Source organism: Ziziphus jujuba, chromosome 4 (genome assembly GCF_031755915.1).
Source record: "Ziziphus jujuba cultivar Dongzao chromosome 4, ASM3175591v1".
Lineage (NCBI taxonomy): Eukaryota > Viridiplantae > Streptophyta > Magnoliopsida > Rosales > Rhamnaceae > Ziziphus > Ziziphus jujuba.
The window spans coordinates 3,605,385-3,630,434 of NC_083382.1; the positions used below are offsets into that span (position 1 = coordinate 3,605,385).

General features: G+C 31.7%; 4 protein-coding genes across 5 annotated transcripts; 2 read left to right on the top strand and 2 right to left on the bottom strand.

Annotated features, from left to right (window-relative positions):
- Nucleotides 1-150: 150 nt before the first annotated feature.
- Nucleotides 151-4,308, bottom strand: LOC107416182 (cytochrome c oxidase assembly protein COX11, mitochondrial). 2 transcript variants are annotated; one of them, XM_016024641.4, is made up of 8 exons: nucleotides 4,068-4,308; nucleotides 3,306-3,440; nucleotides 2,651-3,014; nucleotides 1,944-1,996; nucleotides 1,268-1,340; nucleotides 1,072-1,176; nucleotides 628-708; nucleotides 151-510 (listed from the first exon to the last, which is right to left on the bottom strand). In XM_016024641.4, exons 2-8 carry the CDS (start codon nucleotides 3,380-3,382, stop codon nucleotides 409-411), a joined length of 855 nt encoding a protein of 284 aa, XP_015880127.3. In that variant the 5' UTR covers nucleotides 3,383-3,440; nucleotides 4,068-4,308; the 3' UTR covers nucleotides 151-408. The 2 variants fall into 2 exon arrangements, with proteins under 2 accessions (XP_015880127.3, XP_048328015.2); XM_048472058.2 differs by lacking the exon at nucleotides 4,068-4,308 and having other exon boundaries at nucleotides 2,651-2,822; nucleotides 2,968-3,014; nucleotides 3,306-3,320.
- A 495-nt stretch (nucleotides 4,309-4,803) lies between these two features.
- LOC107416180 (protein OPI10 homolog) lies at nucleotides 4,804-5,873 on the top strand. The gene has a single exon (XM_016024638.4). The coding sequence runs from the start codon at nucleotides 5,087-5,089 to the stop codon at nucleotides 5,648-5,650; it is 564 nt and encodes a 187-aa protein (XP_015880124.1). The 5' UTR covers nucleotides 4,804-5,086; the 3' UTR covers nucleotides 5,651-5,873.
- A 2,483-nt stretch (nucleotides 5,874-8,356) lies between these two features.
- Nucleotides 8,357-11,341, top strand: LOC107416176 (uncharacterized). The gene is made up of 3 exons (XM_016024634.4): nucleotides 8,357-8,743; nucleotides 9,883-10,120; nucleotides 10,767-11,341. The coding sequence occupies exons 1-3, from the start codon at nucleotides 8,453-8,455 to the stop codon at nucleotides 10,922-10,924; spliced, it is 687 nt and encodes a 228-aa protein (XP_015880120.3). The 5' UTR covers nucleotides 8,357-8,452; the 3' UTR covers nucleotides 10,925-11,341.
- A 3,816-nt stretch (nucleotides 11,342-15,157) lies between these two features.
- On the bottom strand, nucleotides 15,158-21,872 carry LOC125421888 (transcription repressor KAN1). Its single transcript, XM_048471835.2, has 6 exons — nucleotides 20,309-21,872; nucleotides 20,118-20,194; nucleotides 19,412-19,457; nucleotides 18,855-19,023; nucleotides 16,103-16,199; nucleotides 15,158-15,857 (listed from the first exon to the last, which is right to left on the bottom strand). Exons 1-6 carry the CDS (start codon nucleotides 21,234-21,236, stop codon nucleotides 15,744-15,746), a joined length of 1,431 nt encoding a protein of 476 aa, XP_048327792.2. The 5' UTR covers nucleotides 21,237-21,872; the 3' UTR covers nucleotides 15,158-15,743.
- Between the last annotated feature and the right edge of the window lie 3,178 nt (nucleotides 21,873-25,050).

The following is a 25,050-nucleotide window of genomic DNA, read 5'->3' on the forward strand; positions in this document are numbered from 1 at the left end:
TGATAGAAGCTTCAATTGCGGTCTTGGGCATCAACTCTATAGGTTACAAGCATTATGAAGACAATTTAGCCACTAAAAAAAACTGAAAGTCCATAACAAGGTTATAACAAACTACAATACAAGCCTCAACTTAATATATAAGAAACTTCGTAAAAGTCTCAAAAGTTGAATCTTGGTGTTTGCAATTTATTCTTTAGTTTCACAAGAATATCAAATAAGTTGGCATATAAAATCTATGAGAAAAACATAAAACGACAATTAATCGAATAAGAAAGCTATTACAATTAAAAATTAACAGTGTCACATTCTGCATTGTGCTTTTTGCCAATTTTCATTTTGATAAAATAAGAGATTAGTGCCTTATGTACTCAATGTATCTTCTGTAAGTAATAATGACGAATTGTCTCCTTATTCCTCAGAAACCTTGAAAAAGGTGTACGACAATATAATGTTATTAATGCCGTCCATTCTAGGATCTGTCTCGAACTCAGGGTCAATGTAAAAGAACACCTGCAAAAAATAAGATGCAATTTAATAGGAATTTTTTTTCATCCATTTATTATTATCATTATAATTATTTTTTAAAACGTTTCGCTCAAATTCGATTGTAAGGACCAAAATACTTACGGGCATGTCAATCTGTTCCCCAGGAAGAAGACGCTGCTCCTCAAAGCAAAAGCACTGGATTTTATTGAAGTAAACTGCAGCCTTTGGAAAGAAAATAAACAGTAAAGTTTTGAAAAGCTACATAGGAAAAGGCAAATAGAAAGTTAATAGACAAAAATGAAATGAAATTCCAGCAAGCAAGATTTATGACACTATAATGGACCATTTACCGAACGAGTGATATGAGCTTGCATATTTATTTTAGGTATAGGCCTAAGAATTAGAATAAGCATTCAATATATATATATATATATATATTTTAAACATAAAAAAATACGAATTTTATCAAGATTAGAACATTCAGTATACCGATTTTTTATGTATAGAATGTCTCTTCGTGTATACTACATTTGTAGACACCCCAGTATACCATGCAGTCTATACGTAGTATATACTCATTCGTACCTTCATAGGAGTAACATTGTACGTGGAGACACCAGTTATTGGAGTTGAACACTGATTTTCAGCAGTGTAAAATGCGAGAGCACTTTCTCCAGGCTTGACCCTTACCTGCAGGAAAAATGAATGGAAAAACAGAACATTTATAGTGCTGCATTAGAATTAAAAAAAATAAACAAACAGATTTTATTTAAGCAAAAACCTCTCTTTGTGTAGGAATAAATTTCCATGGCATTCCATCAGCCACATCAGCATTGAACTGCACCACAATCTCCCTGCAAGGATAAAATAACTTAAAATTCACTTAACGAAAGTAGAATATTATATTCTTGAATAAATGTAACAAGCTGAACTGCAAGTAAGATGAGATATAACTTATTTAGAAGTGGGATAAACAATCCTGAGAGGAGGGACTATAATGAAGTAGTCATATAGTAGTAGCCAATTAGACGTTTGAATCAAATTTGTTTGTACCCTTTTTTTCTTTTTTCTTTTTTTTTTTTTAAATTTTTGCAGCCAATATCTACTTTTCCCTTCCTACTATCATACTATGTATAGACTCCATGGTATTGCAGCGTTGCAGAAAAATTGTGCGACTTAAATGGGGTGGAAGGAAATGGGAGAGGATATTGATATCTAAACAGGAAAGAAAATAAATATAAAATTATAAAAACAATTAAAATAAAATAATGAAATAGCTAAAAACCATAATTTTCTCCTAGCAAGCTAAGGAAAAAAAAAAGTTGAAAATAATTGTTACAAAAACAATGAATATGAGCTCCAAAACCACAAGAACACAGGATTGAGAAGACAGAAGATTAAATTATCCCATATAATTGAAAAGAGAACAATTAACTACTTGAAGCAAGAAACCACACCTAGAAGTGACTGTTCCATCTTTGGTATGCCGAGCAATCTTTTCTTCAACACTCTACAGACAGCAAGGTCTTTTTATAGTAACAAGCTTGAACAAAAGAATAGAAAAGAATATTACTAAAAGCAATCATATATAACAACATAAAAAAGGAAGCTAGACTACCTACTCCCCTATAGCCAAATGTTCTTGATGTCTCTATAGCACTTCCCTCTCTTTTCATGATTTCCTTTCTCAGAGAACAAAATGTTTTGAGACATTTTCTTATATTTTTAACAGTTAAACCCAGAAAGTTCTTTTTATTCAATATTCTCTCTATTAGTATGTATAGCTACTTTCTCTCAAGACCATGTTATACATCTAATATTCACGTCCATCTTCCCTAACTGGTAACCACAAAATCCCATGTTATTTTTTGGTCTGTTTTCATTCATTTATCACTCTTATCAACTTTGATCAATTCAGCTTCAATACCAGTACATATTTAGGTTTCAGTGCACATGAAGAAATCATTTGAAACAACTGTCCATCAACTTCTAACCATGTGACTTTTACTCATGGTTCTTTCTGCCAAACTAGTCATACTTGGTGTTATGATTTGTCATCTATTTTCCATTTGAACTTTTCTCTGCTTGCCAAATCCCATGCATTAAACAAGTTGAATACAACTTAACTGAAAAATAATTGAACACAAAACTAAGCCTTTCATACCTCACGACGTTGGACTGTGCCCCCATAGCCTGTAGCTTGGCAAAATCTTCTATACAAAGGAACAGCAGCATAACTACTTCCAACCATTACAAAAGTTAATGCAGTAAGGTACAGAAGCATCTTCTTTGATTTCTGTTCTCTTGAAGCAACAGATGCATAATGATGCTGAGCTCTGTACAAAGACGGAGACCTCCAAATATGTCGTGAAGGAGAGGAAAAAAGTTGACAATTTTTACCAAATGAACTTGTATTGAATTCACATATCAATTCCAAGCGCCACATATTATTGCCAAAACTGCTATTATATCCAGTATTACCTCTGATGAAATTGTAATTTGACCTTCTGAAGTCATTTGGTATACACCTGGATCAAAAAGAAAATCCATTCTTGTGAAATAAATTCAGTAAACAAGCTCAGGTTACAATAAATAACAATAACCTGTTAGCTGTGATGAACATTTTGGAAGAACTTCACTATTGACGTAAACAGCACTAATATTGGAAAACTAGTTTAACATATTCAGAAGTAAATTTGTGACATGTATTCTAGAAAGACTTCAGAATTCCCAAAAATACAAATCTCAGGTTTTCTATAAGAAAGAGTAAATACCAAGTTGATATCTAAATACAACAATTAGTTTCATAATATGCTTACCTGGATTCAATAGAGTCACTCCGTAAATTTTTAAGGTTAGGCAACAGATGTACTCTTCTACAAAACCTTGACAACATGTTGCTGAGACTTGATTCCAAGATATCACAGTAGATTCAATTGCATCAGCTAGGAAATCTATCAACCAAGAAAAGAATAAGAGCTACTGAGCTTTACCATTGACCATTTATATGATTATTAAGAAATTGAAAGGCACAGATAATAACACAATTTTCTTCTTAATCAAAGATGAAATGTATTTCTTCAATTACAAAAACAAAAGCTCCTTATGAATTTTTAGTTTCATCCAGTTGAATTATTTATTTTACAAAACTAAAAGCAGCACAAACCTTAAAATTAGAAATTGGAGAAAGAAAACAAACATTATCATCTTTCTCAGTAAACAAACAGACCACAGACAAGTATATGCAGAAAAATCAACAAATAAAAAGTTGCTAAAGAGAAAAGGGATAACTAAGAAAGAGACATCTTCCAGTTTATCATTCTAAAGAACATGTCATCAATTGCAACCACAAAAACGAATTGAATAGGATAGAGAAACACAGTTAGGGTGTCTGGTGTAAAATCACATTAATTCTTCTAAGAGCAGATATCAATCACTTAACATCCTAAAAGATTTATGATTTTCAATAAATTTAACAATTTGGTTCCTAAACGAATAATATATAGATTATATAAAAGTTGAATAGCTGATAGAAATATGGAGGATGAGCCGCCATTAGTGCTAATGAAGTAGAAAAAAACCTTAGCTTCGTAGGGAATAGAGTGGCGGAAAAACCCAAGTACGGAGAAGAAGAAGCACTAATCTCCGTCGGCGACGGTGAAGGGGTAAAGAAATTTTGCCGGAGGAAATCCGATGACGTGGCTGGAATGGGCAAGAGGCGACGGAACCTTTGTGAACTTGACTGGGACAGGGAAGCTTTATAGTTTATACACCAAATGGTGGGCCTTTTTTGTGGGTTTTTTTGCTTTTTTTTTTTTTTTAACCATTAATTTCTGTAAAAGAAAAGGGGTTTGATTTAAAATAATTAATATTCATAAGCATTAACTATTTATGAGATAAATTTCATAAACAAAACTTAAGGATAAATTTCAAAGTTGGTTCTTTTATTTTGCACAAATTTACATTTATTTTTCTTTTGGTAAAATTTTAAGTAGGTATAAATTTGATAAATTGATAAAAAAAAATTTATGTTTAGCCAATGACTACTTTAGTGTACAGGTTTCAAAAGTTTTAAAAATCACAAATTTAAACAATTAAATATTAATTTAACCAACAAAGAATCTTAAATCTCAAAAAACCCATGGACGTATATGCAAAGGTTGTAAAATATGATGGACTATTTTAAGATTTAACCAAAATATTATTTTAGGAGATAATATTAGGAGTTGGGGCACAAGTTTTTAATGAGGAAGATTGATTATTTACTTTTAGCCAAAAGAGACACACGTACAATATTAATAAAACCCCTTGAAAATCAATTTTCCTACCCCCAAAAAAAAAAAAATGTTAAAGCCCAAACAGTCCCTTAAAACAGGATCATTTTCCCGAGAAAACCCATGAATTTTTTCTAGACTAAAACCCAAACCCCTAAACATTTCTAGATGTTACTAGACCCTTCTTAGCTCACACCGTTTTATTCATTCTTTATACCTCCACACACTTTCGTTGAATCCTTACCAAATTATTCAGTGAAAAAGCTCATAACTGTCCGTACCATTTTCCCGCAAAACCCAGAAAAACACCATCGCAGCTAAAGGCCATGTTTGGCGTGGTGTTCCCCAACCGCAGCTTCCCAATGGACATCTCGGCCTTTACCCAGATCGACACCACCCATTGGGTCCTCGACATGAACACGTTCGTCGGTGAAGCCTATGATCAAATCCGCGAGGTTTGCATTTTCCTCATCAACAACTTCTCTCTCCCTCCCGACAAGGCCCTCGCCGTCTACATCCAGTCGCCGGGATCCCCTTTCCTCTTCTGCGGCGCCGTCACCGTTTCCCGTCCCTCCGCCGTCCTTACCCTCCCCTGGCCGGAGCCCGGCGGTCAGCTCCAGCTCACCGCCGACGCCGTCCCTCTTTCAGCAAAGATCGGGGTGTCCGTGGAGGATTTGGCCACTCTGCCGTCGCTGGATGTGGCCGCAGAGAAGAGGATCGAGAGGTTGGCGATGAAGGTGGGAGAGAACCTGTTCAATTTCATGCAGTCGTTTTGTGGGGTTGATGGGAGCAAATTGGTGGTTCCCATGGATATATTGGATAGATGGTTCAAGAAGTTTCAGGAGAGAGCCAAACGCGACCCTGAGTACTTGAAAGGCTTCACTTTGTAAGAATTTCCAATTTTTTTTTTTTTCCCCTTTTTATGGGCCGGGGTTGTTTATCAAATTTGTAAGATGTGGTATCTGAAAAGGGTTTCTGTTTCCTTTGAGAATTTGGTGAAGATACACAAAAATTGCTATTGAACATAATGGAAGAGAGCAAAAGAAAGTGTTGAAATTTTGTCTTTGAAGCAATTTGATAAAAGGTGGCTTAGCTTTTAATATTTGTTACTCAATCAAAGAAACAATTCTGTTTTTTCTCCAATTGCTTGCTGTGGAAAGGGTTTCTGCTTTTTCATATAGCAATTCTGTTTCCTTGAGAATTTGGTGAGGATTCAGAAAAATTGCGATTGAACATTATTGAAAGCAAAAACAATGTTTCTTTTAGTTCCTTTGAGGCAATTTGATAAAAGGGGGGTTAATATTTGTTACTCAACCAAAGCAAGAACTTTGCTTTCTAGAATTGCTTGGTGTGGAAAGAGAATGTGAGCTTAAAGCTGATTTTTAGTAGTTTTAGTTTGCTATTGGATTTTGCTTGTAAGTCCCATGTTTGGTTGAAAGATTTTGTGTTGCATTTTGGGTTTTGTATATAAAGCAGTCGAGCAGCTTCAGTAGTACTGATTCCTCTGTTTCTGTCCTAGTTTGTATTTAGAATATCTCTATGCCTTGTTTGTTTTTAAGGCTAGTGGGCCAATCTATTGCAATCTACATGGAATGTTGTTTCATAAATCCAATCTCTTTTATAGGGAGAGTTAAGCTCACTCATGGAAAAATTATGCACATATTCTTGACTACCTGTGTTGAGAGAAAACTATGCACATATAAAAAAACCTAGAGGTTTTCTGTTTTTGCACAGCCAGAAGATTGTCGAACTGATCTCTTTGACGGTCTGTGAAACATCTAAACAAACTAGCTTTGGAGAAGCTTTGAATGGAGAAGAAAGAGTTTTGGAAGAAGGATGATCATGGAGGATTGGATGGGAAATGATTTCAAAACCCACTTAATTTTTGCTCGGTTGGATAATTTCATAATGCTTTTCATTTATAATGATCGTGAAGTTTGGATTGAAAAAGGGATTTTATCTCCAAGATATCTATACAAAAATTCATGATGATGCGATGATGAATCATATTCATCGTTACCCAAATGTGGTTTTTCTATAAAGAAAGGCTCAGTAAAATTTATTGTTCACTAGCAAAAGCAAGTATTACTTTGGGCCTTTGGCAAATAATAGACCACAAACCCACCATGGGATGTTGTTCAATAGCTCTACCAAGTGCAATGGTCACTCATATTCGGACATTGAAATTAATTAACTTTACCACTTATTACCAAACAAAATGTATTCACTTTACCGCTAAACCCAATACTTGGTGATCTTGCTATGAGGAAGATAACACAGAAAAGTTTATAGTACAAAATTTGGAATAAATGGAGAGAGAATTTTACACGTAATTTGAAAGAGAAAACTTCTAGTAATGTCCGGGATATACACTTCTTCACTTATAAGCACATGTTATATACCTCTAAATTCACAAGTGAAATCCACTCGATTATGATTTATCAAAAAACTAAAAGGAAAATGCACTCTATTGTGAATGCGGAAGTACGTCTACACAATTGAATATTAGAATAAAAAAAACTATTATAAAATTTTCTCTAATTTTGGGAATGTAAAGATGCTACTCGAGGATGAAAATCTGGCTTTTCCAATGGTTAGAAAGGCCATGGAAAAGGTGGATTGGATTGAAAAAGTAAGTGAGAGTTAGAGACTTGCACCGGAATGGCAGACAATGATAGGAAAGGAATGCAATCAATACGAAGAAGAGTGGATATTTAAGACAAAAAAATATTTATTGAAAAATGTTGATTTGGATTAGAAAAAAACTAATCTTATTCTAGAGAACTTACTTACAGCAGCGTCTAAATTACCATTTTGTTTATCTACAACACCTAGTGACAATGACAACTAAACCAAAAGCTATCACAGCCTTCAAGGTTTTGCAACGGATTTGAACGACAATGACAACACTAAATATTGAGGTTAACTCAAAATTTTGAATTTACAATTATTAAATTTGAATAGAAATTGCACTTATTAATCTGTTTACAAGGATCTATGCATTGTTAATGGTTTATTGATTGATTTTTACTTAAAATTATTTTCACTTTATATTAGAGATTCATTACTACTAGTAGATTTACATTATTGATACATACTATTCTTTTTTCTTTGGTGAATAGATTATTGATACAAACTATTATTAGTGGTGAGAATTAAGTACATGAATTTCATATTATAAAAAAAGGATGAAAGTGACCCAAAGTTATCGTTATTACAAAAAAGAAAACCAGCTAATGCTTACAAAAAAGAAAACCGGCTAATGCTTATCAGTTTTCCTATTTAAATTATCCAATAGTAAAAATAAAATAAAAAATAAAAATAAAACAGTAAGACAGATTCCACGTAAGTGACATAACCAAACCACGTGTACACATATTCTTTAAGCTAACAATATAAATAAATAAATAAATGATAAATTATATGTCAAAGATTCAGAATAACAGTTTATTACTCTAAATCCGCACACGTCATCTCTAATCTATCTATTATCCAACAACCTCGTCTATAAATACTATTAACTTCCAACAAAACAACCCAAAAAATATGTATATATATATATATATATACATATATTAAAATATTAAAAAATAACAAAAATAATTAAAAATTTGTTTATTAGAGTAAAAAAGGGGTCGATTCCTTCTTATAAACCAGCACTCACACACTTCAACAGCAAAAACAGAAGAGAAATGGCGGAGAAGCCTAACGGCGGTGTCTACGTGGAGTTGATCGGAGACGATGAGAACTCCGACAAATCTAACCGTCGAGATGAGACCCTTTTGGGCGTTCTTCACCGTCTGATCTCTGATATCATCTCCCCTGATCCTTCCTCACTGGGTGATACTCCTTTCATCCACCGGGTCAAGACCTCTCTCGCCCACAACGTTCCACATCTTCATCAGGCTTCTAAGAACACAGCTCGGAATGTTCTTCTATGGACTCGCAGAGGAAGTCCTCTCCGAGCCCTCCTCGTTATCTCCGTGAGTCAATGATTGCTTTGACTAAATTTCAGTGTACCGCTGAAAAATTTTCAATTTTTTTTTTCTTTTTATGAGAAAAATTGGAAGGTCGTTTTTTGTTTGTTTGTTTTTTAGTTTTCTTAACTGGGTTTTCTTCGGAAATTATCCACAGAATGAAGATTTTGGTTGGATGTTGTATTTCTGTTGATAAATGAAGGGTTTTTGTAGTTTTGTTGGATTTGGGTTTTATTGCTTATTATAGATTGTGAATTTTGGTTGCTTAATATATCTGTTTTTTTAAAAAATAATTTTCTTATGTTTCTGTATTTGCTTCGTTTATTATATATAATAATATTTATATATAAGTTCTGATTTTAAGTAAACTAAGTTAAACACTTATTATTCAAGTTCAAACGAAACTGTCGAATTAACGTTAAGTTAACAACTTAATTTAATAAACATATATTGAATACACCAACATATAATTAACTGCTTTTACTTAATTTTGAAATTAATATGGCGGTATTATGAGGGAATTGCTTTAGATGGAGATGACTGGGGTTATGTAGAACGCATTTTGCTATCTGTTTCTTTATATTTGGTTTCTATTTGATTCAGGATCTTAATTGAAAATTAAAAAGAAAAAAATGACATACAAAGTGTCCCTCAATTTCTATCTGTTTACTCTTGCTTACTTCTGTTTCTCGTCCTCTTTCTCCGTCTTTCTTTCTCTGTTCTTGTCCTGCATTATAGGCTCTTGAATCCTCTAATTCTATTGAAGACCGGAATATAGTCTTACCATCCCAATTATACGTCCTTCATACTTTCCCATATAAAATTTTTGTAATGGAACTTTGTGATACGTTCTTGTTAGCTGGACTTGTAGATGTCAGGTGTTTTCCCAACCTCAACAGTTTTGTGCTTGTATGTTATTGAATTGTTGATGGTAAGCTTCTCTTTCATTTGATAAACTTTAAGGTATGGGTTTATCCAAGGTTTTGTAGTACTAAATATAAATTAGAAAGGATCAACTATTGGATCTTTGTAAATTAATGTAGATATTAATGTAGATTAATATAGTTCGTTTATTTTTTGGATACAAATTGTTCTTTTGTTGATTTTCTTTCTTGTTATAATTAATAATTGTTCTTTTACTGCAGGCTGGGACAATCACTCTTCTTGCCCTAACAGGATTGCTTGTCTTTAGTCTTTTCTTTGTGTCAGCAACTCTCAATGCCATTATTATCTCTCTTCTCATGTCTTTGGCTGCTGCTGGAGGATTCCTGGCCCTTTTCTTTGCCTGTGTGACAGCTATATATATTGGAGCATTGTCAGTTGCTGTTTTTGTTATTTCAGCAACTACAATTTCTACAATTATAGCGGTTCTAATAGCTACAGGTAGTGCCATTATAACTTTTATCTTGTTGCTCAAAACTGTATATGCTTTTGATTCTGTTTTAGTTGTATGAACCCCAAATGTTCTTTAAGCTGGTTGTAGAGATTTTTGGTTTTAGTGATGGTTTATTTATTGACTAGACGACAGAATAGTTTCACTAAGAAAAATAATTAATTAATGAATTCAAATTATTATATAATGAATTTAGTGAACCTTATTGATTTTTATGGTCTGAGGGGTTTTATTATATCTGTTTTATAAGAATACATGGATAACCTAGTTTCCCCAGTCGACCAAGGATGATTTCTTTCTGAATGCACTTGGCATGTGTGCGAATGATTACTTACTTTCCTTTAGCGTCCTACTATATTTAGTTAGACAACTTCTTGCATCTTTTAGCTTTTAGATTTCAGCCAGTATGCTTATGTGTATTCACTAGTGTGACCTTCAGCTTTGCCTATATTCTTTGTGTACAACTGCACTTAAGCTACCTGGTTCCAACCTCTCTGGACGAACTTGTTTCTCAAATAGATTACATGGGTTTGAGTTATTGCTGGGATATGTAGGACTGTAATGGAAATAGCTTTTCGTTTCGCATGTAACCATGGTCTCTAATAGTCTCATTGTACTTCTTATTGTAAAAATTAGGCTGGGTTGGATTCTTTTGGGCTGTGTGGTTGGCAACAAAGAAAAGTGTGGGGCTGGCTAAGCACTCTCTAGGCGTGACTGGTTCAGCATTTTCAGCATACTCTAACGCTAGACGTGCTCGCCGCCGTCATCAAGAGCATAACAATGTTGCAGATTGAAGGGTTTTATAAGCCCAAAATAAAGTCCCTGTATAAGCATATGCCTTGTACATGTTGCTCCGCTAGAGACGATATTGGCTTATATTTTTTTATATATATTTTTTTCTTTTGGATTTTGTTAAGCTGCTGTTTGGTTATGTGTGGCTTGGAAGCATAAGGTTGTCTACCACTTTTTGCGGGAGATTAAAAGGTTGTCGCTTCGTTTATGGTCGCACCTTATTGTATATATAGTGTCTGCTAGTTTATTATCTTCTTCGTTTATGGTCGCATCTGATTGTATATATAGTGTCTGCTAGTTTATTATCTTTCTCATACAGATTTACTTCTTTTGTTATGTTGTCATCTATATTGATGTTAAATTACTAGTTGCTTAAATACGAGTTAGAAAATTATAAGATTCAGTTGGTTTTAAGGTTATTATGATGAGTCTCCTGCTAATCCTCTTTAATTTATAGGATTCATTTGGTTTATGATCTATTCGATAGTAAGTTTTAATCTCATTTATTATTCTAGTTGCTTATCTGAATTAAGACATTCAGATGGGAATAATAATATGAAATTAGGATATCAAAATGGCATTTTGGTTTTAGTCAATTCCAATGGTATCTCTCTCAATGTGAAATCCATAAATATTATTTTTCCTAGTTCGACGCACAATTACTTTTTTTCTTGATCCAGTATTTGAGCATCTCCAACATTATTTATTTTAGCGAGCACAATTTTAAATAGAAAGAGCATTTTAAAGAATATTAAAAAATAAAGAGTAAAATTTTTTATGCAACAGAGATAACATTTTCTATGATTGTTCGTTGTTTTGAATTTCCCTGTAAGCAATTATAGTTTGCATTTTTTTTTTTTTGGGTTTTTCCTTAAACAAAATGGTATTACAATTAATAAATATAATTATAATAGTGCATAGAAACTTGTAGAACAATATTTATATACAAAATGTACTTGGCTTTCTATGGCAATAACGTGAATAATTGCGAATTATTTTTGGAAACAGCTTGCGGATCAGCGATAGGTTGTGAGGGTTGGGTAGAAGAAGAAGAGGAGGTCTCAGTCCCACATTTGGTAGTTTTTCCGGTAGCTACTAGAGGTTTGCTAGCTGAATAGATTCCAAAGTTTACCAGCTTATCTTCACTATCTCCTTCACCTCCATAAACCATCATGCCTGATGCTCCTCAGTAAACCATCGTGCCTCCTCCTCATGGTCTTCGTTGTCCTCCTCCATAATCCATCGTGCCAAATCCAAGAACTTCTTCATCTGTTCAGTTTACACAACCAAGTCCTCCATTAATTTGTTACCCAGAAAAAGGGAAAAAAAAGAAAGTGGATTTGATAATATATCTTACCAAAAAAATATATTTTATTTTTTATTTACCATATAATGATGTTACAATATTAACCACTGAATCAAATAAATTAATCGACCTAAAACATATAAGAAGTTATATATAAAGTTAATTTACAGCAGAACCAACAAAATTAATGTATTTCGACCAAAAAAAAAAAATTAATGTAGACTTTATATATATATATATATATATATAGTTATATATGTGTGTGTGTGTTTTTAATATTTATTTTCTTTCTTTCTTTCTTAATTCTTTTCTATGAAAAGACTATTATTTTCTAAAGATATAAATTCTATCCTCATGTAAGCTTAATTTATTAAATTCTCCACATGAAAAAGTGATTATATAAAAATATATATTATATATTATATATTATTTGTTTTGATAACAAAAATTAAAATGAAATGGTAACTAATAAGTTAACCTACCGTATCTATTACCCCATGAGCGCAGACAGCAGGCCGATGAGCAATTTATATTTTGATATCATAAACAACCTGAATGAATGAAACATGGCAATTAATAGTATAATTACAAAAAGTTACATAATTTGTATTTTGGGCTACATTTTAAATTTTTTTAAAAGGATTTTATCATGTCTAAATTATGACATAAAATCAAAATAAATATTTCTTTATTAAAATTTGATGTAATTGACTACTTTGTGTTCAAATAGAGATAGACTATGAATTTTCATTACCAGAAAAAGATAGACTATGAATTTCTCCCCAAAAAAAAAAAAAAAAAAAAAAAGACTAGGCAGATAAGTGAAATAATATAATTATGCCATTTTTGATTTCTTTTTATATATTTTTTTCACTTGCTTTAAATGTAAAATATATGTTTGTAGCTTATATATATTAATCTATCAAAGAAGATGGAAATTGTAAAAGCATAACTTAAAAACAGGATGTCATATTATTTGGAGAGATCAAAACTCGATACACAGATACATATAAACTATTCCTATGATTGAAAAAAAAAAAAAAGAACCAAAATAATTTATTATTAATGTTTTATCCAGCTAGGATAAAATTAATTTCAATTAAAAAATGGTTTTGACCCCTACATGAAGACCAGGTGGCTTCTTAATATATATGGTGACAGATGGCAATTAAGTATATTGGGTACGTATGAGATCCATTACGAAATGATTACGGAGAAGACAGGTGGCTCCTCATGTGACGTGTGAGGAGTACGAGAACAAATACTTCTTCAAAATTGCATTCAAAAATCTTTTATTTGAAATTCTCCAAGAAAACTAATTGAAAAAACACAATTAAAAAAACAAAAAAAAGTACTTTTCTTATCCCTGCGTTTCGTTTATTCAAGTCTCTCGCATTGCATTTTCAGTCAAATTTCTATTGAAAAAGGTTGTTGATCCAATATCATAGTTTAATGAGAAAAAAAAAAAAATTGCTTATATATAATATATATGTAATATCAAAATATATCTGTATATATATATATATATATGTATACAAGTATAGAACTTATCTTTTTTTTTTTTTTCCGGTTTTGACACTGGTTTATTAATTATTTATTTATACATTTTATTATTATTAATTTTATTATTTTTGTGACAAACATACCTCAAAAAGCGTTGTTTTAAATCTGCTTCTATTGGAACCAGCATTGCGTCTATGCCAGCTTTCTTGTCATCTACTGTTTTAGTATCAGAATTGGGTTTGCGTATCTTCAGCTCGTCTTCCATAGCTTCAAGTTATGTAGGATCTCCGAGATGATCACCATAATTTAAATATGTAAATGAAGAAATTAATAATGGATTCATATATATATATATATATATAATTGAAAATTTTCTTCTAACAAAATATATACTTTTGAAAAGAAAGAAAAAAATGCTTGTTTAATTTCTGCCCCTTATCAAGCAGAAAATACTCTTCCCTTCAAAATATATATTTCTTTATTTATTCCAAAGATTTTTTTTTTCTAGACATATTTTGATTATTCAAATTGCTTTTTGAGGATCGTTTAATTTCCATATATTTTTTGGGAAAATTGCATAAACATTTCACTACTACATGTTTAATAGTTTTTGAACATAAAGGAACACATAAGACTAACACCTTTTTTTATTTGTTCATGTTTTTGTTTTTTTGGATTTACAAAAATATATATATATTCTAGGAATTAATTACACCATTTTGATAATGCAAAAGCATAAATCTGAAAGCCTATGGCAAGCGTATGTTAAACCAACATGCTCACCGGAAATAGAAAGGACTACTGGTTCAGTCATGGCTATTTGATCATGATCTCCTAATGAATTCCCTTTCATGGCTAATTCAAATTAATATATGACAGCCTCTGTTGGTTTAGAGATTCTTGAGACTACATATAAGTTTGAACATATATATATTTATATAGTAATTTAGGGATATGAGTGGCAAACATTAATGTAAAATATATATATATAATAGGGAGGCATCGAGGAAGAAAAGAAAGTTAAAGAAAGTCATGGGTTAAATTATTGTTAACTACTATTCTGTAATTATGAATTAGGTTATCTTGATGGTGTACGATTTGATCAATTCACACTTTCACAGGATAAATTAATTTATCATTTTTCATAAATTATGATTTATTAAAAAGGTTTGGTGATATATAGTACTATGTATAAATTGCACACACATGTATCCCAGTGCAAGAAACTAACTCCACCACTTGGATTTGGTTTCTTCTTGCTTATGACTATGTTGGATGTTGTTCCCCCTTGAAATTCTTGTATAGTTTTGGTTTTTCTTTGGGCCTTTAGCCCTCGATTTCACCCAAAATAATAATAATAATAACAATAAAAACAACAACAACAAGGTGTTCTTGTGTATCAAGGTGTATTGACAAAAAAAAGAAAGAAATAATAATAATAATAATAAATAAATTGTGTTTCCGTAGGCTATTTTCCTTCTAGACGGTCTTCTTTCTGATAGTTCAAATTGAAAAGTATATATTAATGAAAGAAAAAAGAAAAGAAACAAAAGATTGGTTACGTGGTGAAGCAAACACCACGTAATGAAGGGAAAAAAACCCTTCATGATGAAGCATACAGGAACAGTCTTAAAAAGTTGGAGGGGAATTCAACACCATATATTATTATATATGTAAAAATCTCCTCCCCTTTTCATCAATTTCTTTTTCTTTTTCCAATTTTCCAAAGTCTACAATCACAACAAACACCTGTAGCTAGCTTTAGCAAGTAAAAAACAACCCAAAAATAGCTGTGCGTGTCTCTTCGAATTAAGACTTCACTTGGGCTTAGCCACAAACTATGGCTTTCCTCTCACAAAAAAGCATACCCTTCTATTAATCTATAACTCTTCTTATCACCATGACAAAATGAAACCAGGCAAGGAATGTAAATTATAAAATAATAATTAAAAAAAAAAAAGACAAACCTGAGAAAGGGGGAAAAAAGAAAAATAAAAAGATGAGATCTAGAATTAGTCAAGTTCTTTGCCCTGCCATCCTGGTCTGCCTAAGGTGAACTCCAAGCTTGGGTTTTTGCCTTCAAAATTTATCCCCAAGTAGGTCTTCAATCGAGTTGAATCGCATTCCTATAAGAAATGATTTCAGTTAATTAGCACTAGGCATGTGGTTATCATATCTAAGTGTATGATGGCATTGATAGGGATGTATTTTACATGTACATATTACATGTTTAATTGCAAACGTGTATTCCTATGTGTGTGTGTGTGTGCATGTGTGTGTATTATAAAGAGCTAGCATATTGTGTGGTTGTTTAGATGAAATACAATGCAGAAAAGAAAAGATGAAACATAGTAATGTTTGATTTTTATACCTGAAATTTGTGGCCAGATCTTTGCTGTGGTTGAGGGGATGCTGGTTTTAGTCCATCGACATCCCTAGAGTTAGTCTGCGGCCAGGCTTCTCTACCACTAAGATATTTCATTCAAAAGAGAAAAAGAGTTCATAATTAGTTGGCCTTAAACTTGATCATTTTTCAAACTGTATTGGTTTGATGCAATAGTGGATAAATTTGTTAAAGGAATTACAAATTTCTTGTACGAAAATGCATCCAATGTATGTTAATGCCTACAGAACTTAGCTATACTTTATTTAGTTCTACGTATCTTCTAATAATGGTTGCAAATGCAAGTCTCTGATATCTCATTGGTAATTACCAAAACCTGCATGCACTGTTTTATCTTGTTAATACCAAGGTTTCTAAAAATCTCAACAGTAAATAGGAGGTGGAGACACAGTGTTCATGATTTCTTAAACAGAAGAATATATTATAGGTTTTGACATTTATGCATTCCACATTATTCTAATTAAACAACTTTGTTTTCTTCTTGAACATGAAGCAGTTATAGGAATACTACCTTCCAACATCATGATATTTTATAAAGCCTTAAAGTGATTGTGCAAAAGTGTATACAAAAAAGCAATAAAATGTACATATAGGTCTTCATCTCAGATACATAACTGATAGAATTATACAATGTTTACAAATATATGTTACATGTTGTGTTGGCGAGTCTAGAAAATTGGAAAGGAGAAAAATTGTGTTTGGATAGGAAACTTGTTGTAATTTGACAATTGTGAGATAATCTGTATTTACTCCGAGGATACAAGTAGGAAAGTTACATAGTTGTAGCTAGTATAATGCCTTTCAATCAATTGGTTATAACAGCTAAAGACATCAGCTATAGTGTTTATTTTAACTACCTAAACTAAGACAAATAGAAATCCTTAACCACAATCAACAAAATCTTCTTATATTTTTCAGTCTTCATTAAACGCTTTATACCTTTTTGTTCCAAAAGTGTTTTATCAATGCATACATAGTATAATATTAGGAAGTAACAAACTCTAGAGTTCGATGTCAAAGGACAATCTTGTGGTAAGTTCAATCCGTTTTATGGGTGGGAACTACGAATATAATATCTCCAATCCCCTACTTCAAGTTGTCTCTAAGTTAAAAAAAAAAAAAAAAGGGAAAAACTTTTTGGTTTGTTTGCAAATATTTCTATCTCTAATTTTTCGTTTCAATATCGTGTAGTAATTTATAGGCTATGATGAATTCAGAATGAATATAACATTCAACTACATAGTGTATATATATATATATATATATATGAAGAAAATGATATCTCAATTTGTAGTAAAGTTTCATCAATGAGAAAAAGAAAAATTCATAAACTCCTTTATAGAATGTCCTACATATAATGTATTATAAGTGCAAAGCATATATTTATGTCAGCACAATGTGCACCTGTTAGATGGCCATTAGAGTCATTGCAAAAACTAAAGCAAATTTCATATTAAATAAAAAAAATCCTAAAATTAGAATGTGCTAATGATAAAGTCTCATGCAAGTATTTGACAATTAAATTAGGAAATTGGGCTAGCTACAAAATTGTGGAAATTTTCAAGGAATGCATAATGGCCATTTCGTGTAATTGGTTAAATTTTCACTAAGAAACATGACTAATCTAACAAATATGGAGTTCTGATTTTTCTTTTTCTTCTTCTTTTTTTTTTCTTTTTTTCCCCTTTTGATAGTATGGTATATTTTAAATTTAAATTGAACAAGAAACACGAGAGTAGATTCTAAACAATCTTAAGAGAGAAGATTGTTCAATATTCCAAAATCTAGTTAGAATATGTTTCATATGATATATGTATCTAAACTTTATCATTACACTGAAACTCCTCTTACTTTATTTATTCATTTTTTTTTCTCTCTCTTTGGAGGAATAATCGATCTTAATATAAATGAAAGGCATTCAAAAGAAGAATAAACATTTGCAGGTAGCATCTAAATACAATTAAATTAGCTACAAAATTGCAAACTATTAGTTAGTAAAAGAAATCCATATAGTATTAATTCTTCCCATATAGAGAATTAATTTGTTCCAATAAAAGCTTACGATTTGAAAGGAAATAATAATAAGAAAAAAGAAGAGGTGGGTAAGAAAGAAGAAAGAAATCAGACAAAAACAAAAAAAACAAAAAAAGGACTATAATGGAAGCAGGTTCCAAACAATATTGTAGAACACTTTGTAATATAAATATATTAATTGTTAGTAGGAACATGAAAAAGAGAAGAGCACTTAAAGTCAAAGAAGTGAGCTTTTTGGTCATATATGGAGCCTCCTCGTGGAGAGAATAAGAACCGGGAGTTTAATATATATGAACAAACAAACCAAGATAAACAAACATACTATGTATATATATTTATTAAGATATAGTTCCAAAGGCAAAAGAAAAAGTGAAGCCATTGCTTTCGAACTCTTATCCTAGTTAACGATTGGATTTCGTTTGCTTTTCTTTTTCTTTTATAACATCAAAGCTAGATATCTGATCCTCACTTGGAAAAAAAGAAAGAAGGAAACCAAACAGAAAATAAAGCAAAAGCTGCAGCTAGAGAACCCCTCTTTTATTCGCTTCAAAAAAAACAAAAAAATGATGGACGTGGGTTTGCATTTCTAAGCTAAGTACCATGCAAAAGCAAAAAAAAAAAAGAAAGCAGTTCATTTCCAGAGAGAGAGGGAGAGAGAGAGAGAGAAAGAGAGGTTAAGGCATACCTTGAAGAATTACTCCACAGAGTAGTGGATTGGTAGTCAATATCCTGTTGAGAAGTAGTAGACAGATCGGACGGTCCTCTTTGCTCCAAAAATTGACTACGTACACCACGATGATCACTCCCACTACCCATTGGTGATACATCTTCTTCTCCAGATCCATCAGATAGCCCTTTTAATTAATTTCAAAAAAAAAAAAAAATCAAATTTCTAATTTCAAATCCAAATCAATCATAATATCTATATATATATATACATTATGCATATGCATATGATGTATGTATGCATGAGTGCATGCATGGATGTATGACCATGACTCTGGTGTTCCCACATGGACGTTTTGTGTATGTGTGCTTTCTTTCTATTTATATATATATATATATATACACACACAATAAATAGGGTTTAGTTAAAAAGGATATATAGCATAAATACGTGCAGTGAAAAATGAATGGGAAAAGAGCAAAAATAAGAGAGAGTAACTGAGATAAAAACTGAAATAAAAAAGATAAGGCTGCTAAAAAGAAAAGAGGAGGTGAAGGCTAAACAATGCGAATTACCTGAAGAAGCTGCAGGTTTGTCAGTGGTCTTAACAGTTCGATACATCTGCCAAGTCATTGCAAAAGCATTTGCTTATTATTATTATTTGCTAGACATTTCAACGCTACTCTCTATCTATCCATCTATCTATCTACTTTCAAATTAATATACCATCATATATATAAATATATATATATTTATTTCTTTATTTCTTACCAAAACTCCAAACACACTATATATAATAATTAATTAATAATATAAATATAAATATAAGTACCCTCCATTTATTCAATTCAGATCTCTTCCTTGGAAGCTCATGGGGGTTTCGTCATTAATCACGAGGTTGATGTTTGATAAGGTAGTAAATGGTGCAAATATTATTGAAAAATGATGACTACTTTTGTCTCTTTATCATTTTTTTTTCCTATTTAATTTTAAAAAATAAAATTTTTTCTCTGAAAGCAGAAGTTGTCTGTGTGGTCTCAGAAGTTACAGTAGTCTCATAGCTCTCATCACTATACTACTCTCTCTTTAATTTCATTCATTCATTCACCCACTGCTTTTCCATTGGCAACCGTGCCCGCCGTGTCAAACACCAAAAACAACCGCCCCACATGAGAGAAAGAGATTGAGATAAGAGACAAAAAAAAAAAAAAAAAAAAAAAAAAAAAAGAATTATGCTTTTCTTTTCTTTTCTTTTTCTTTAATTTTGTAATATTGTTATACCTGTAAATGGCTTTTGACATGAGCTAGTGTTAGATCTTTAACATCCATGAGCTCAAGAACTGATTTTGGAGTAGCTCCTGAAATAATAATAATATAATAAGAACCCAAAATTCCAAAAATCAAACCCAATAAATGAAAAATTAAAGCAATGCAAAATAATAAAAGAGAAAAATTAGAAGTAGATCTTCTACTTTCATGGCCACCAAGAAGCTCAACAGCATGAACAAATCGAGCATGGAGAGTACTAGTCCATCTCATTCTTGGTGCTCTCATACTTCTCTTTGTTGGGAGCTTCGGCATAAATCTAGCTCTCATCATTCCTTGAGAACCCTCAGACGGACCGATTCCAACTCCGACGCCGACTCCGACTCCAAACTGGTTATGGTGGTGGTGGTGATGACTATGGTGCAATTGCTGATGAGATTTGAAAGAATCTCCATTAAATCTTGCACCTGCTGATAAACGGTGGTAAGCAGCCGCTGCGGCCATCGTTGACGAAGACCCATTCGGGCCCGCCGTCGAGTTCAAAATCGACATGGGATCCAAATAATTAGGTGAAGAAGAAGAAGAGCAAGTAGAAGGATAAGAAGGAAATTGGTAGAAACACATCTTGGGATCTTTGTCTCTTGTACTGTCCGTAATAGTAGCACTACTAGGCAAGAAGGGAAATGAACGGTTGTGATACACTGGAATCCCTTTGATCGGTCTCAAAGCAGCCGCTTCTGATGATGAAACATCCATAACCGAAAGGCCGCCAACTCGATTTATGTGATGATGATATTGTTGTTGTAGTTGATATCGATTTCTTGACGATTCTTCTTCGGCTCCGATGTCGGCGAAGCTTCTTCCTAAAGAAAGCTCAACATGTGCTTGAGAATCAGTTCTTGATGAAGAATAATTATTGGTTTGTTCTCTTCTTCGGCTCGGAAGATCGAAACAGCTGCTTCTTGTTGCTGTTGCTGTTGTTGTTGGTGTATTATCTGGAGGTGTGTTGTTAATGGAGTTGTTGTTACAGATTTTTGTGGAGGAAGAACATGAATTAGGTGGAAGACTAATGTGGAGTGAAAGATCAGGAAGTGGTGTTGAAGATGGTTCAATGAAATTCCCTTCCAAGGGCATTTTTTTTTTCTCTATTTTTCTAGGGATTCTTTGCCAAACAAATTAAAAGAAAGAAAATTATAAGTGGGTTTTTTTTTTTTCTTTCTTTTTTTGAGTTGAGTGAATTTGGGGTTTGTTTGAAGCAAAGGAATATTTAGAAAGCTATGGAAAGAGCATACAAGTTGGTATATATGGGGTTAGAGAAGAAGGATAGAGGGAGAGAGGAAAAAAAAAAAAAAAAAAAGAAACTCAAAAGGGAGAGAAAGATAGAGAGGGAAAAAAAAAAAAAAAGAAAATAATATCTTATGGAACAAACAGACATGCTCACGAGAGAAAAAAAGAAAACCAAGTTAGTAAAGATGTGTGGGTTTGTTAATTTAGCAGCAGTGGAAGAAGAAACAAAAAAGAAAAAAATAAATAATTTTTTTAAAAAAAAAGAAAGAAAGTCATGGAAAGGAAAGGAAAGGAAAAGAAAAGAGAAAGAGAGAGAGAGTTGGGTGGTGGCTGTATCTCTTTTCTGGAGAGTATATATCGGAAAATGACAGTAGAAGGGAGGCAGAGCACAAGGTTTCTCTCTCTCAAGTCAAAACCCAAAATAAGAATAATAATAATAAAATGCAAAAAATAAATAAAAAATGAATAATATTGTCACTTTGGATTTTCACTTCCCCGGAGACGACGGGTTAAAATTTTGCTAGACAGAGAATGACTCTCTCTTACTGTGATTCCTTTTCCCCCATCCTCTTCGCTAGCTCTTCTCCTGTACTTTTTTCCTTTTTTCTTTTTTCTTTTTCTTTTTTTTTTTTTAAACAATTGTATGCTTAAATTGGCAGGCTAGGCTACATGTAAGACGTACTATTGTAAAATTCTTTTTTTTGTTTTTTTTTTTAAATTCTCGGGAGATATTGAATTTTGTTTTTTTTTTTCTTTTTCTTTTTTGTATTATTGTTTTATAATAAACCCATGCATTGACCTGAAAGAGTGAGTAAGTGAGTGAGTGAGTGAGTCAGAGGGGGAGAGAGAGAGACCCACAAAGGGTTTTTTGTTTGCTTGCTTGTGTACGCATCGTAAACCCTAATTCCACATTATTACCTTCTAATTCCCCTCTTACATCCTCCAAAATATTCGCTTCTAATCTTTCAACAACCTTGTCTGGCGTCCTTGGGTTTTATTATGTCTTCCTCCCACATGATCCTCTCCCCCCCAAAAAAAAAAAAAAAAAATTAAAAAAAAAAATTAAAAAAAAAATTCCCATCTTCCTTATATGTTGACTACTTGATTTTCAAAGCCCTAGGCCAAATCATAGATAACTACATCATAATTATAATCTTACAATTTATAAGATATATTTATGTATGGGATTCTTAACCATTTTATATATATGTATTGGAATAATATATTCAAATTCAGAATCATTATATGACAAAACATGAAATAATAATAATAATAAGAAGAAGAAGAAGAAGAACAACAACAACAACATCATTCACTTAATTATAACAAACTAGCTAACTCTTTTTTAATTTTTGATATCAACAAACTAGCTCTTTTGGGGGGCAACCTAACACTACTTCATAGGTGGTGTTTGGATACATAGTGCATTTAATGCGAAATAGGATTATAGTAAATGCTGTTTCGTTTTACTTTTTCCAGGAACAGGTTTTCTACCCTGCTGTTCCCAAAATAAGAGTTTGAAGGGGGAAATATATATATATTTTTATATGGAAACTGTAAAAAGATAGAATTTAGATATTCAGTTTGTGTATTGTTTTTGGTGCGTTCCTTTTCCAACATGTACAGAAGAGAAAAGTATTCTTCCTACTAATGTTGCTTGGGTAAATACAGGAAGTATTGATATGTATATTACATTGTCTCTAATTCTTGGAGTATGTACCATTGACAATAACAACACCACCAATATCTTTAACACCTACTGCAAACGCTTATATAGACTGTATGTTATATGCAAACAAATGAGAGTCGTCTAGTTGAATCATAATTTCAAAATCTAAATAATATCTAGCTAGTTGAATCGTTAATAATCTCAAAAGCAGTCTGATATGAAATCTATTAATTATCAAACTTCTCAAGATGTATTATTAAGAGATAACTATTCTCATAATACTTCAAAACCATTTTGTTTTTCTTGTGAGACTAGGTTTCATAAAAGTTGTTTATTTAACTAAAACTTTTGTATTTTTATTGGGAAAGAATAAATGTCTTGCTTCTTGACATTATTGTCCCAACCTTCAATATATTGATAGGGAGACTGGTTATTTAATTTTAAGAGTAAAAACCAAGACAAGATGTGAAGAGGGTGTACTATAGAGGGCAAGTCTTGCAGGAGCGGCAACCATGTCTAATTCTTGTTGCATATATATGCTTCATACTGGTTTGACTAAAAGGCCTAGCATTGGGCCTCGAGCTTTGGTTGATTTATTTGCTTTTGTTGGTTTTGGCCTTTATTGCTTATATAGTACATTACTTTGAACTTTGAAGGTTTTGCTCCGAATGTGTCTTTTAGTAACGTAGAGAAAGCAAACGAAATCCTTGGTTTTTTTATTAAGTGAGAATTTTTGGAACGACCAGGAATACCAAACTTTCTAAAAGAATAATATTAATGGTCAACAAAAGGATATTTGTTTTCAACCGGAAAAGCCCATTTATAGCTCCGAAAACCTTGAACCCAAAGCAAAAATATTCTTAAACCCACCTTTACCAATACAAGAACCACTCACGGTGACTTTTTACTATTTAAATATCTAAAACTTTTAAAGCAATCAAGGAAGAAAACTGAAAAAAATGTATAAGAACAATAGAAGATTTTACTCTTTGAAAATATCGTCTAATAATGTCATACTGTATGTAGGCTAAGGTCATCGGTTGAACCTATCATTTGTGATCCTAAAAAAAATAAAATTGGTGAAAAAGTAAAAAGCTAGTTTGTTTTTTGTTTTTGTTTTTTTTTTCTTTATAATTGGTCCATTCATCTTATTCATTTTTTTGCTGTGATTGGCGGAACATTATACTAAAGCATCAAATTCCTCAAAAGTTTAAGTTAAGCATTACTTTTTCCAAAAACTTAAATTAAAAAAATTAAACTCAAATTTAAGATTGATGTACTTAATTGAAAAATACTGAAAATGGATGGCCTCAATTTAGACAACCTAGAGGGTCTAAAAATATAGTTATCTTGTAATTTATGGGTTTTTTTCCCCCTTTTGATAGAGGCCGTTGTTAATATAAAACTTAAAGGGATATTAAAACTTGGGATAAATTTAAAGAAATTTTTGTAATTAATCATTTTGCAAATTTAAGTTCATAATATTATGATATATAATCTCCCAATTAACAACATTTTGTGTTTGGTATACTGAATTGATGTAGGTAAATAGCTATTTTATAAATTTAGCTTTTTCCATGTTTGATATATTTTCAAATAGCAATATAGCTATTAAACAAGAATAGATATGCATTCAGTTTAAAAAAATTGCTATTCTTATTATTAGTATTATTTTTAGTATTTGGGATAGGAGAATCAAAACCCAATAATTACCTATAAAATAGTGGCTTTTTACCACGTAGTTGTTTCTGGAGGGCTCCTCCTTTTTTCTAATTAGATAAGCTTTTCAAAGTATCCTTACCATATTTCAATAACTTTATATTTGGATGGATTATCATATAATAAAATACATAAATAAATATAAAACTTAATTACACTAAAAAAAATATAAAACTTACCTATTAATGAATTTATACCAAATTTGACTAAATTCTATTTCTAATTTATTATTATTACCAAGATGTAAACATGAATGATTTTTTTTTTCAAAAA